A 14,951-nucleotide genomic window follows, 5' to 3' on the forward strand; every position below is an offset into this window, starting at 1 on the left:
TGTCTGCCGGTGCAAATTATTCCTAGGATTGGTAATGGGGGTATTCCTAAATTGCTCGAGTGCCTAAATCTACATATCATCCTGCAAGCCACCTCAATGGGTGTGTGGTGGGAGTTAAAAACACCTATCATTTACAAAAAAAAAAGATAAGTAGGTGGGAATTGGAGTGATTTTAAAACTGATTCCCATTCCCATTTGTTAAAGTTATTTAGCGTTAGCGTTTGGGGGAAAAACAAATTCCTGTACCCATCTATTCAGGATAAGACCTCCTTTTTTATCATTTCTGCCAGACTTAAAAACATAGTGAGGTTCTAGCAATATTTTTTCTATCTCTCCCTGAACAATGATCTTGATGGCTCAAGCTTTGGCTCCCAACCTAACTAGTTTAAAAGCTATGTTATGGGCTCTGTTCACTCATAGCAGTTTTCTATGAATCTGATAACTATCCTTGTGGATCTCGTATGCTCGCTGCTTATTTAAGATGATGCCAAACAAATGTGCAGCAGTGCCTCTCTTTCAGTTTTTCATCTGAAACCTACCCACAGCATGTTTGATGAATCCTGGCCTCTTCTCATTTCTGCCTTTAATATTTCTTTTGTATGTTCCCCATAATAGGTTTGTAGTTATTGCAACTCCCAGCTATTTCATCCAGAGAGAGAAGGTTTATTATTATTTGAATGATAATAATTACCTCTCACCACAGCTGTGTTACTTCCTTTTCCATTTACACACACCTTGTGTCATCTAAACGATTAGGATGTGCGATCCAATTTATTGAAGAATTTAGAATAATTTTTGAAGAAACGACAAAATCGACCGAACTACGTCATTTCATGTTATTGGGATGGGTCTATTGGTTGTGTGACCCTATTAATTCAATGATGGATGAATTAATTCCATTCCCAGTTACTTCACTCATCTGATGCCTCTACATGTTAACTCCATCTGCAAAATGTAGGTATGTACATAGATATATTGGATGTCCTACACAAGAAATTTACTGTTGTGTATGTCTGCTCTTATTTAGTTCTACTTCCCACTCTTGGCTCCTGGGGATATGGTAATGATGCAAAAGTCCAATTTTTTTCTTATATTCAGTTAGTTCTCCAAATTCTTCTTCTGTCAGTTGAAATAGTTCCTAAGTATTTGTAATGAACATTGGACAACCTTAACCCCTTTCCAGATAAGTTAAAGATGTCATGAACTCTTCCAGAAGAGTAGGTATGTCTGCTTCTCAATAGCTCCTTGATCTTGTGAATAGGTCTTATGTTTTAATTGCTGTTTGCACTCTTCCCTCAGTCAATGTTTCTCCCTGTTTGAGTGAATGAATCAGAGCTCTAATTATATTTCCAACACATGAAGAGTTGTCTGCAACTTCTGCATTTTTCATGCTGTATGTACCAGCCAAAGGCTAAATTGGGAAGTTATTTTCCTTTGCCGTAACTTGTCTTTCCTTTCCATTTACTGAATTATTTCCAAATTTGGGTCTTAAGTGATATTTCTCATTGACTTTCAGATTGGATGTAAAATATGCCTAGTTACTCTTGGGTTTTGATTTTTTATAATATTTTACATTAGTCTTTACCTTCATTTTGAAAAATAGCCGAACGTATGGATCAACTGCTCTGCCATGACTTGGTGAGTAGGTTGTGATGATATCAGCCCACATGCTCTGCAGTAAGGATACCGACATGTGCTGGCAACATTACTAGAGGGTCTCCTAAAGAGAGGGTCTGAGGCCAAGTTGTATGGGTCACCCTTATTTTGTATGACATTGTGGCACTTGTCAACCTCAGTGGTGGCAGGAGGAAGTCCTCACCTACCAAATCGTAGGTCGTGGGTGTGAGTCCTGCTGTGGTAGGTAGGCCTTATCCAGGGCATGGGTGTTTTTAATTGTTGAATACCCACTGCCATAAAATGTCACATCTGTGCTGTTTTCATGGTTAATGGATATAAATACATAAAACATACTGCTGAATGGTGACATATTGAGATATTTGATGTAATCAAACATTCTGCATTCCTGGTAAACATTGACAAGGCCTGCACAGATTACATATGTTCAACTGACATGAGACCATGAGCATAGCTAGGGGGAGGGGTCTGTTTCCCCAGTCCCCAAGAATAATTTGACGTATCAAAATTGAAGCAGGTTTGCTCAAACAGTGATGGCAACGTCATACCTTTGGCTGAGCCACATCACGATGGCGTGGTCCTTTGGCCTTGTTTACATTACTAGGCAAGAAATCTTGATAACTCATTTTGTATCAAGCTTGGTGTGATAATTATCTTGCCTACAACAATCCCTTTCATTATTCTATAAAAATGACAATAGGCTTAATATAAGTTCTGAGTAAGTTCAATTTAAAACAAAATACATGTCAAGGGAAGAAACATCCCCCTTAAAGTGGGGGAGGATGGGTTCTCTGAGGTGTTTCAAAACCCTTCCCCCCAGTTCCCTGGATGAGCCTGTGCTAGGGTGGATTTAGATCATTGTTTGCGTTGGTTCATTCTTTCCATGGTTCCGAGGAAATATGGAATAGCTCTCAATGATAATGCATCTGACGTCTGATATGCACAGACTACTTTTTAGATGTTCACCAGTAATTGTTAATACTGTTAAACTAAGGAAATAAAAACGTACATTTCAGTCACCTTAAAGATTGCAATCTTTACAATTTTTCCATATATTACAGGGGAACGGATACTCCCCTTCCCCTTTACCCTGAGACTGTAAGAACATTTTCAGATGTTTTGTACGCTGACTGCAGGAAAAATGTTTTAAAATGCTTGACCATTTCTCGACTACCTAAGGCAGTTTCCCAAAGTTTTTATTGCTTCCCAGGTGGAGACCAAGTGCAATTTCTCTTACTGTAGGGATCGCATATGCGGCTTAACTCTCCCAGGCCATCCCTCATGGCAGGGGCTGCCTCCTGGCATTTCCTATCATACTGCCCATTTCATATTGTTTCCTTCCTGCTCAGCGCTGTTAATCCTACAACAAGTGTCCAAATGTAGGTTGATCTGTTGGTAAGAAAGAAAGAAGGGTTGCCCCAGATTATAATCCTTGTGAGACACTTAGCCAGGCAAGAGGGAAAAATATTTCTCGCTTCTCTTCTGCACAGGCTGGTAGCTAAAATCATGTACTACCAGAGCTAAAGGGTTAATACGCCACTGAGTCCTTATAAGTGAAAAGTCGACAGGTGGAGTGGTGGCATGATTTATGTGGAGTGATCGATGATGACTTTACTGGAAATAGATAGGAAGCTTGCAAGGTACAAACTTCCCATCTACGTTCTATGCCCCTTTAATTCATGCAAGGATGGTAGTAGTGACTTTTTAGAGCCTGAGAGATGAATAACCCACACAAGAGGGACTTTAACCCGTGACTCCAGAGCAGGCAAGGACTTCTGCCACCAGGGATATTCATTAGTTGAGTGAATATCAAATAGCCTGCATCGAATGAATATAATGTCATAAACATTCTAGCATAGATGTAAGGAAAAAGTTCATCAGATGCAATGCATGTGGAGCTGGAGGCGGACACATATGGGGATGCAGGGACGTGTGCAAACCCCTAGAGGGGCCACCCAAATTGCTGAACATTGCAGAATCACAATTGTAACTTTTTTATATCATGAGATGACATTGTCTTGTATATGTGTATAAATTAGTTTAAATAAAACTCTTGAACTTTGTATGTGACTTGATTACTTATTATTTTTTCGATGAAAGTGAAGGTGGCTCAAGATATTTTTTGCACCCCCCTTGAGCTTTTTCTGTACCCTCTGTACTGCGTGGAGTATTTTCACAATAACAGTGAAACATTGACAGCTGCAGGGAAGTCAAAGAATGGAAGCATTTACAATATAGTGCTATGGAAGAATAGTGAAGGGAAATGGATTGACTGACTGCTAACAATAAGAAGAGTGGGAGAAAATAGCTGTCATAATCTAGCTAACGTCATAAGAAGTAGAAGTAACAGCACATTACACATTATGAGGCATGATTCCCTGATGAAAATTGCTGAAAGTTTGGTACTTGAGAAGTAAAGCATAGGAACAAACAGAATGAGTTATTAAGGAAGTAGAAGAGATGAAATATGAAAAGGTTAGAGGATATGTTTATAGATGATAGGTTTTGTCAAGCCAATATTTGAATTGTTGACGGATGATGAACATCATCAGAAATATTCACGAGCTGACAGCCTTTATTAATTTCAGTCATCTGATGTATACTTCTCCCAATTGGTTCCCACACCTCCATGGCTCAGCAGTGGGAGATTCATATGCAGGTGAACGCGACCCCCTTGCTACCCGAACCTCCTAACGTTGCTGAACCACAATTGAAACTTGTTTTATATCATAAGATGGCATTGTCTTGGGTATGCATATTATCAGTTTGTATATAACTTTATTAAACTTTGCATGTGACTTAATTATTTGTCATTATGACAAAAGTAAAGGTAGTTCAAAACATATTTTTTGCCCCCCCCCCTTGAGTTTTTTCTGTATCCGCTACTGACCAGTGCACATCCCCACCCTACTCTCGATGATAGAACCTCAAAATACAAACAAATCTTCCCTTTTGTGATATCATCCATTGATTACTATTTCTTGCTGGTGCCACTCTCAGTCCAGTTTTACTAACATGACTCTTAAATTATTTAACTTCATTTTAGATACCCTCATCAACTTTATTTTCACTAGACACCCATAAAAAATTCAATGGTGCACGGTGTTTCATCAACATCCCAGATTCGTCCAAAAGTGATGTTATCCAAACCACAACATCTGTGACAAAGGTTATACCAATTGGTCTAACAGCTCTATTGGAAACTATACATTTCACTCATGGCCACACCAGTGGCTTTTTTGGTCAAATGCTAAGTGACAATAAATCCTGTATCAACAATAAACCCTGAATTTAGAGCTAAGAAATCCATTTGAAGTCACACGGATGATCTGTGTATTACACCATTCATATATTTTAATCATACAACAATACCATTAGTGGAAAAACGGTTTAATCTTACAACACCACCATACATTCAATTTAAAATTTGCCAGTATGGTGAAGAAAATGTAGCGACATCACCATGAAAAGCAAAACTTATCAAATTAAGGGCGAACAGTGAATTCTGGCAGTAATTATTCCAATGCGATGTGTTTAGCTCATCTAAACGAATGTCACCAACAAGGACCTTAAGACAAAAGGCAATGTCATTGATGACAATTGTCATCAATGACATTGCCTTTTGTCACCACTCTTCGACGCTTGACACTCAAATACCAATATTACAACATGTGAAATGATTGTTCCGTTCTCTTCCAGCCTCTAAATATACGCTAAATTTCATAAATTCAATTCTAAAAGAGGAATTGTATGATTCCAATTGTGAATACCGACTCAATCATTGCACGGATATGTAATATATTTCGCAATATATATTATAGATTACCCATTACCTTTTTTAATATTGCATTAAATAGTAAAAATAGCATATTAAGGCTCTAAGGTCAATATCCGCACGCATTACTGTTTTGAGTTAAACGGGTGAAACTTCGTGCTGCAGACCGTTGCAGACGACGTCTTCGCAATATCGATCGTCATTTGTCTTCGATGCAGGCGGCACGAGCGCAATCGATTTCAGCGCAGCGATGTCGCAAACAGGAGCGCCTCCAGACTATTTTTTTCTTCTTTCACCGTGCGGTAACTTAGAGAGGAAATCGTGCCGTAGTGGTACTACAGGCCAAACAGCTGTTGCTGTGGAGATGAGGGAAAGTGTGAACGTTTTTAAATGAAATGTGACGGAGGATCAGAAGCAGCAACTTGACAGGTAGCGAGGGAGGAGTGAAGGAACGCGGGAGAAGATACGTTCACTGGGGAAACTAAAATATTGGCGGCTGGCGGGAGACAACGAGCCTTCGAGACATCCTCCGCACATCACCGTCAGCGCACGACTGGCTGCTCGGCGAAGCAGGGAAACCCGATCTGGCGACTCTTCGCAGCAGCGGGGGCTCGGGAGCTATTTTGGCCCCCCCCTTCGACACCCCTTCTACTTGCTTGTCGTTATTTATAGAAAAAGATGCCGGATCCTGTGCTGATGCCGATTTGGAACTGGCTAGCGAAGGTATGGAGCAATATGGCCGACTTGGCCGACCAGATTGACGACCTCATCTGCAGCTTCGAGGGCAGCGGGGATACCACGATGGATACGGTGGCCATGCTAATCTTCGCGTGGATGGTCTTCGGGGTCTTCGCACTTCTGGTTGGCCGCTACGTCTACGCGCGATTCATCTCCGGCTCCAGCGTCGGATGGAGCGGCCAGAAGGCCCCTGTAGACGACCCGGCGGCCGTCGCCGCAGCGCTGACGGCCGCCGTAGCCCTGCCCCCGGTGGAGGACGGAGCGCCGGGCGCTACCCCCAAGGCAGAGGCCGGTCACCATCCCCGCTCCGTGGTGCCCCCGACACCCCCCATGCGCAAGAGGCTGTCGGCTAAGGGCCCGGCCCCCGCCCCCGTCTCCACCAAGGCCCCCGTGATGTACCCGCCCCCGGTGACCATGGGCCCCGAAATCGAGAGCGTCAAGTGGGTGAACTCTGTGTTCGCGTGGCTCTACTCCGACCTCACGATCGTCAACGACCTGGTGGGCGCCTGGATACAGTCGTTGAACGAAGCGACCAGGAAGTCCGTGACGGAGGTGAGTGATATATTGTGCTTATACAACCTGGTGGAACACACGTTTACTTCGATGCATAGACTGTGCGTTTGCCTCGGAGGCGTGATAGCGGGTGGAATGTCGATCGAATGGCAAAAAATGTCATGAATCACTCATTTTCATACCAACGACGAAGCTGGTCCGATATGTAGCTGTGAGGATCGAGGGATACTTATTAACCCTGACAAAAATTTCTTGTGTACGAACTGTGATACTTTGTGCAGTTACGGTACCAGTTGTGTGCGCCCTGTATGTTATGGAAATATTTCCGTTCACAGATTCGGTACATATATTGTGTATGTATACATTGTGTGAATTCTGTATACACTCAGTGTATAGTTGTAGACTGGGTGCAAAGGAGGTAAAAACAGTGTACTATTGTGATACAGCACACAGTTTTCACAGTTTGTACGCAGAAATATTCGCCAGGGACCATCTGGCGGAGGGGCAGGAGAATGTTGATCTTCACTTATTTTTACACCACCGTCGAAGATGGTCTTGCATGTTGCTGTGAGAATAATGAGGATGCATCATTATATCCTTCCCTTCGCAAAACCTTTATTTGGATAGCAAGATAAATCTTCTTAAATCGAATATTCCACCCATAATTATTCCTGTGATGAAGAATTCTGTTGTTTACCTTACGAGGGGATAGTGAGGATCCAACCTGTCAGCCAGGCCAGGGGAGGCGAACCCCCTCCCCCCAATGCTGATGGCACATTCCCCTCGAAGGCAGCAACTTCCCCGCCCGCTTTACTTTTAAAAATCTCTCCCTAAATTTCTATTAATCCCAAAAAAAATTGGAGAGCAATATTTTTTTTGAGAGGAATTTTCTATTGTGGCCCTCAGCCTAACCTTGCAGAACATAGCCATAAGCATCGTCTACTAGACTGCATTTATGCAGCCGAGTCTTCTCTGACTTCCTTCAAACAGTATAGCCATAAAATATCGCTTTTCATGGAGATCCTTCTTATATCGGCGCCGCTTTTTTGCCCTACTCGTGTTAATATTACTTGGATGTAGCCTTCAGGATAAACAAAGCAGTTCCCTTAATTAGAGCCAGGGTCTATCCCTGATGAGGCTTATGAGTAGTCCAGTGGAATGAGCCCCAATTTGTGATTTTGGCGCTTACCCCATAAAGTGTCTTTTCTAGCGGTCTAGCCCTTATTATCCATCTCTTACCTATCGAAGTAATTAGGTATACATTATTTATTTGTTCTCAGATATTGTGTATTTTCAGTACTTATATTTTCCGCCTGGCTTTGATTTCAACGGCTTGCAATCATTGATGATGATAGATTGGGAAAACTGTTGTTGTTGCCAACAGCAACCCCGTCATCGGCAATAAATAACGATAATGGGTTTGCTCGGCGAAGGTGAGTGGTATTATTCTTCACACGCCGTCGTAATCGACTGATTTTCCCGGTCATCGTGTGGACGTCGGTTGGAGGAAAGGGAAAGTTCCAATCCCTCTGACTTTTAGCACTTAATCGTGTAGTCTTCATTTTATTGGCCTCTAGACTTCGTACTTACGAATAAATTCATGCAGAAGTATTGGAGAGCAGATAGAGGACGTGTCCAATTATATGAGAGCTTGTAGTATCTCACCTCGATTAGCAAATGTAGAGGGGTGGCAAATGCCGCAGCGATATGCCCCTGCAATGCGGCGAAGGTGTCGTAGCCGAGAAATGCTTGCTTAAAATAGTTTAGTGTGCGTGTGTTATCCAAAGGGAAGCCGCGAGCCTCCCGGGATGTGTGTATATGTATGCGTGAAGTGATGCGTCAAGTGTTCCCGTAATCGTGTCAAACCTTGGCATTGCCTTCGCTCCCATTATTTTTCTTCGCCGATTGCCGAAAGAATGGCGAATCAATTAACTGTTACGATGCTGAAGGGGATCGATTATATCTTCCTGAATGAGCACTCGTCGGTGATTTCAAGACTCGTCCATGAGCATGAAAACTTCGTGGGTAGTCGTGGGAGAAGATCGCTGCTAATGTACGGCTGATTCCCAGCATATTCCACTTCCTCTTAGGTGTCTTAGAAGTTCCCTCGGTTTTCGCGCGACACTTTTCGTTTAAAAAGACTTTACTGGGCTGGCAGAAAGGGGAGAAAGTAGTCACAATAAGAACTGTGTGACATTAGCGCCGTCCTTAAGCGCATTACCATTTTCCAAAGAAGCCAGCATTAATAGTGCGAATGTTTTAGTGCCATATCGGCGGGATCACCATTACAGTCGGTGTTCTGCCTTTCGTTGGCAAGTAACGCCCAAGCCCTCTCAAATATGATCGGTCTCGGACGTCTTCCTTAGTTTACTGGTACCTATCCTCTTTACTCAATCTGTCATTTAGAGCTTGCTTTTTCTTCTTCTTAATTCTCCCTCGAATTTAGTCTTTCTGGATCTCGCTATAAATATGCCCGATCCAGTTTCTCCTATCCTTCCATGTCATAAGCCGCTGTTTTTCCCTCCCAAACTCTGACCTGAGCCTTTTCATTTTCATTCTATCATCTCTCCAGCCTCCTTGCCATCCACATCTCAAAAGCTATTTTCTCATTTTTCTCTCTTTTTCCCTGTGCCTAATTTTCGCTCCCATGCGCTACTATTAGTAGAAGTCCATCGCCGTTGTGTGAACTTGCGTCATTCTTGGCGCAAAAATCCAGTGCATACATTCGTGGGTGTGCACTCGTTTGTAATTTAAGGACTCGTCCCAAATTTTCCTGACAAAGCGAAAAGGTTTATCTCCGTTCATTTTTTCCGTGTCATAAATTTGTCGAAGAACTTGACGAGTAAAAGTAACAATTTGCGCTTAAATATGTTACTGCATATTGCTTAAGACATTTGTTTCTCCGGAAAAGGTCGGGGAATTTATTTTCTTTCTAGAAGTTGGTTGTTCTCCCCTCAGAGTAAATATAAGTAAGAGGAGTGTTTGGCTTGAAATGGCAAAATCTCAGATCTTGGCGTTCCTGATTAATTGATAACGACGATTATTTAGTGTTCATTTCGATAGGGATATCTTTCCGTGAAATTTAGTAACAAAGAAAGTATAGGAATTTCAACGTATGGTATTTATACCAATCCTATGTGACAACTTTTCCCATAGTTCATACCGGAAGTGATAGCATTAGAGGCTTAAGTTTCGCCTTATGTTTTGGTATTTGAGTTCGAATATTCCACTTATTGTTAGGAAAATATAATTGGCCTTGACCGAGATTCGAATTCAAATCTCCTAAATCCTCAAATGAAAGCCCACTCTATGATACAGCGGGAGAAAATGCCATGGTGGCTCAAGTTGTAGAACACTTCGAATTTCGGAGATTCGGGTTAGAATACCGGTCCAGTCTAGCGATTTTTACTGTGTGGAATTTTCGCTCTTGAAGTGCAATTGCTGGTGAAGGTACGCCGCTCGTTAATCCGCGGTAAATTCCTTGAATAATTTTGGTAACTGCGTAGCCGCCGTCAGCACTCTTGTTTATAGTCATTCTGAGGTAACAGCTAGGTTTCCATAGTCGTGAAATTCGTGAACGGCAAAATTTATGCTATATTTTCTGTTCATTAAACGACCTAAAATTCCTTGTATCCCAAGCCCAGAAAACTAAATAAGAAGCGTAAAATAAGCAAATTTAACAATGCGGAACTAGGACACGTAAAATACCGATAATTACCGTAGTTACGCACCATGGAAACTTACACGAAGTAAACAGTAAGCAAAAGCAAAGGATGGGGCGAGGAATGGTCGTTTTCCGCACGTTCTGGCAGCAGGCGGTTGCCGCCGGCCGCTCTGCCCTCTTTTGACGCTCAGCTGATCACGAACCCCTCTTCCCCTCCCCTAGTTGAGGCACTGGAGCGAGACTTCCCCATCCACTATCCAACCTCCCCTGCTTGCCTGAAGAGTTTAGGCGGCAATCGGCGGTGGCATGGGCCTTGACCTGACGCCGCGGCTAAGAGGCGTACCGACGATTGCATATCGGAGTGAGGCGCTGCCACCGATTTCACTAAACGGGATGGAGAAAAATTATGTCACGTAAATTTAACCCTCGATAGCTGATGCCGGTAGGAACCAAAATCACTGATTATGTTTAGACCGAAAATGAGCCATTAAGACGCTTCCAAAAACTTCTTTTGCGCATAGAGACGCTTGGAGCATAGCCCTCTTGATTGTCCGCGAGTTTGCCATGTTGTCGGATGTTCTGAACAGGGGCAAAGACAAATGCAGGCAAAGCATTCGGAGTCATGAGTAGTCCAGAGCATCCGGCGACAGCGCAAACTCGCGGAGGATCGAAGCGCTTGGCTTGACGTTTCTGTAGTTTTCATAAAGGTAGTTTTCGACCTTAACATTATCAGTAATTTTGGTTCATAATGGCATCAGCTATCCAGAGTTAAAATCTTTTGACATCATTTTTCTCCACCCATCATAGCAGCAGTGTGCATTTACTCGTTTCGCTCGCGGTTAAGTTAAAAACATTAACAGCCGTTACGGTTATTTATCTTCATTTTTTAATTTGTACTGTTTCATGTTATTTTTTAACTTCAAGTTTTAAATTGTCTACTTATTAATTACTTCTATTTAATGAGGATACTTGAAGGAAAGTAAAATTGAGATTGACTCAAGAATTAAGAAAAACTTTTAATCGACAAAGTTATTAAAAGTTGATCTATGTTTAACTATTAGGCACTGTACTAACTTTTCCTAACAAAATGTGATGCACAATAAACAGAGAAAGTAATATTTAAGATTTTAAGGGCATGGGTAAAATTCTGTGACATTAATATTTTAATTTAATTCATTGCTAAAATTTATCTAGTCCAATTAACTAAAGGCGAGTAATTATTTTGAAAGAATTTTTTATGGTAAAATAGAAGCTGCTGTTAAAGTAACAAAAATGGAGATTTCTCTATTCCACTGGTTAAATTTTGGCCTTGGTTAAAGATTGGTTAAAAATTATCTGCGGTTAAATTAAAATTTCTGTGTACTGGACGCCTCTGTTCTAGTTACGACCTCAGAACTTATTTTCTGGAATAGCTATTTTTCTCGGGTTTCTATCTGAGTAAGGCTGTCGTTTGATAACGTTACCTTTGCTCAATATTGTGCGATCCAAAATAAAATTTTAGCGAATGTCATTGAAAACATGTTTTGCCGTCTTGTACGACATCTATCAGGGGTAAATTGCAGTATTTGGGCTCATGATTGCTGATAATTTAATCCTTGTATTTTAAAGTTGATATATTTTTTCGTTATTGGTAAGGTCATTATGATCAGGTCATATGACGCATTTGCCTAATGTAATCCACCACTTTGCTGCGGAAATGGAAAATTTGTAAGTGAACGGTTGTTAACGAGCCAATAAACCTCCAGTATTTCTAAGGAAGCACGCCGTTAAAAATTATCAGGCGTATTAAGAAGACTCCAACGCTCAAAATAAGGGTTGAATCTGTGGATTGAAGGCTCTAGATCGGTTTCAAGGATATTTCACTTGATGACTAACTTCGTCCCAGGGAACTCGGAAAATATGGACACAATGAACGGTTGACACATGAACCGACCGCTTTCAAAATATGGATTCGAAATTTTTCCCCCAGGTTATATGCATCGGGAAACCATAAATTGCATTCTCCCACTAAATGATTCAACCCGAAGGTTTTTTAACATGTGAAGGTTGAGCTCTCCTCGAACTAAGTCATGGGCGTGTGAGTTTTACATTTTCAAGGTAGAGGGGTCAATTCCTTTCCTTGAACCACCTCGCACTTCGTGGATTTCGGTTTAGGGTTTTCGAATGCTCCACCCGTGCATTATTTTATTAAAGTAACTACGTTTACATTTCGTTTTCGTAGTCCTGAAAATAAATTATTCATTGTATATTAGCATACGATATGAAATGTAATTACATAAAAAATAAATAGGGAAAGAGGAGGAATGGAGTGGTCCTGAGCTGGTGGTCTCCTTAGCAGATGTATCGCGGGTAGGTGTTGGCATCTTGAGACAACAACGATGATGATGAACCGTTCCCAAGGAAGTGAGCCTTTTAAGCTAGCCGCTACTCATTAAACTTCGAAACAATGCGGTATTTTTCCAAATCTGTGATGTCATTCGAATTTGTGCATACGTTCTGAAATTCAGAGTAAACCTCCAGATCAGACTCCTAACTAGCCTTTTCTACGTCGTCTCAGGCATGGGCAATCTACTACAATACACAAAAAGTCCTATTTTGGTTAATACCTAAAATTATGACGAACATTTGCTTACAATACATCCACTGCATAAACATATCACTTGTCTATGAGTCTATCCTGTCTTTCCTTATTCTGTTTTTCAAAAAAATGATAAAATACAAAAACCTTTGAAAAAATATATATTTTAAAATAAAAGAGACACGACAAAAATTACAATAATACTGCCAAAAAATATACATAGAATATAAAAGGAATTGAAATAAATAAAAAAAAACTAAAAAAAGCTTGCCGGAAAAAATATAACTATTCAATGATAAGGTTCTTTTGGTTTCTAGAATAAGTTGTTAAGAATTAAATCTCAAGACAATTAGTTTCTAATTTTCTCACAAACCACACATAACACTCGTCAATTTTTTCCACCGCTAATTTATTTTCAAAATTCGCTATTACACTGGTAGTGGTGGCGTAATAACAACCGTACAGTTGCACACGAGTCTTCGGCGCTTCAAGATGTAATCAATAACCTGTGTAATATGAATTCTACAGATATGAAATAATCCCTCCTTGTATACCCCGTAATACCTGTATGGGCGTACCTTGCACTAGTGCTCTGTGGGGGGTGTTCAATCGAGCGGGCCTTGATCGTCCATTGCGTGCTTGTTTCGGCTGAATCACCATCCCTCCGGTTTTTATCGACCACGAGTCGCCTCAATGGCTTTCGCTGTCGTGCACGAGATGCGTTTTTCTCTCTCATTCACTCGCCAGTCGCTTCCACGCTCTGCCTCCAAGCCTGCCTCTTTCTCCATTTCAAGCACTTAACTTTTTTCTTAGAATCCGGTAACTGCTTATTAAGGTTGCTTCTTGCATCCTTGAAATAGTGACATTAATTAGTTTGTTTATTGTTCAGAAAACTGCTGTTTATAATGTGGTGACTACTTTTATTTAAAGAGAATAAATAAGATGACCAGTCCTGGCAGAATAGACTTGCTTACTTCTTATTCCTCTGCTAAGCACGCAGAACATTACGTGCTTGAATAAGTGAAAGAGTTTTGTTTCCTTGGAAATAAAAAAAGAAGACTAATTGTGAGATATTAGTGTGTAGCAAAAGAAAGGAGGCTGGGGAGCAGCCAGGAATTAAGGCTGGGGGAGGTTTAGGTGCAACTAATACCGGGGTGTGTGGGATTTAGTATACCCACCAGGATAAGCGGTAGGTGCGAGATTAGTAAATTGCGGAATTATAATGTAAATGGTTCAAAATGGTGAGTTTAAGGCTTTCTGAGGGATATTTTATTAATCCTTACGCTATTCTATTAGTAATATCAGTCTAATTAAGTAAAATGGATTAAACTTAAAAATTTCTCTGAGCTCTGGGGGGGGGGTTATCCCCCAAAAACCCCCCTCGCTGCGCCACTGAGAGGAGGAGCCTAGGACAAGCATTGAACTCGGAAAAAAAGGCTTGAAGAGGTGAAAGAGTTTTGTGACCGAAGTTGCCGAATTACCAGACGATGGACGATGCAAGAAAGACATGGTCTGTAGAATAGCACAGGCGAAGAAGGCACTTTCAAAAAGAGTAATTGAGCAAAATATTCAGGAATAGAAGTGAGGAAAAAATTCATCAGATGCTACATATCTCTGTGGGATCTGTGACAGGTGCAGAGAATTCAAGATTGGAACCATTCGAAATGTGGTGTTACCGAAGAATGGTGGAGATAAAATGGATCGACTGAGTAGGTAATGCTAAGAAGAGTGCGTGAAAAGAAAAGTCTCCTGAATACCTTAAAGAGAAAACTTAATTTTGTTGGCCACATAATAAGGCATGATAGCCAGATGAAAACAACCGTAAAAAGGAGTGGTGGAAGGGAAGAAGGGCAAGGGACGACCCCGAATGAGATTCTTAGGACAGGTTATATAGGTGTAAAAGAGAAAAAATACGTCACTCTCAAAACGGTGGCGGATATGAGAGCGGAATGGAGAGTTGCGTAAAACCAATATGAGGATTGTTAGAAGCGTAGGTACTGGAAGGATGTGACTTGTGAAAAATTAATGGTGTTTGAGAAAGTGCGAAT

General features: G+C 41.2%; 1 protein-coding gene across 7 annotated transcripts in view; it reads left to right on the top strand.

Moving 5' to 3' along the window:
• Positions 1-5,638: 5,638 nt before the first annotated feature.
• LOC124167265 (phospholipid transfer protein C2CD2L) overlaps positions 5,639-14,951 on the top strand; it is a 92,534-nt gene continuing 83,221 nt past the window's right edge. For 2 of the 7 annotated variants that reach the window (XM_046545151.1, XM_046545152.1), the window contains exon 1: positions 5,641-6,700. In XM_046545151.1, the coding sequence (XP_046401107.1) occupies positions 6,089-6,700 (612 nt within the window). In that variant the 5' untranslated portion in view covers positions 5,641-6,088. Of the gene's footprint in view, positions 6,701-14,951 lie in introns of all 7 variants that reach the window. The other 5 variants (XM_046545154.1, XM_046545157.1, XM_046545153.1 and 2 more) reach the window with 4 other exon arrangements.

This window comes from Ischnura elegans, chromosome 10 (genome assembly GCF_921293095.1).
Source record: "Ischnura elegans chromosome 10, ioIscEleg1.1, whole genome shotgun sequence".
Classification (NCBI taxonomy): Eukaryota; Metazoa; Arthropoda; class Insecta; order Odonata; family Coenagrionidae; genus Ischnura; species Ischnura elegans.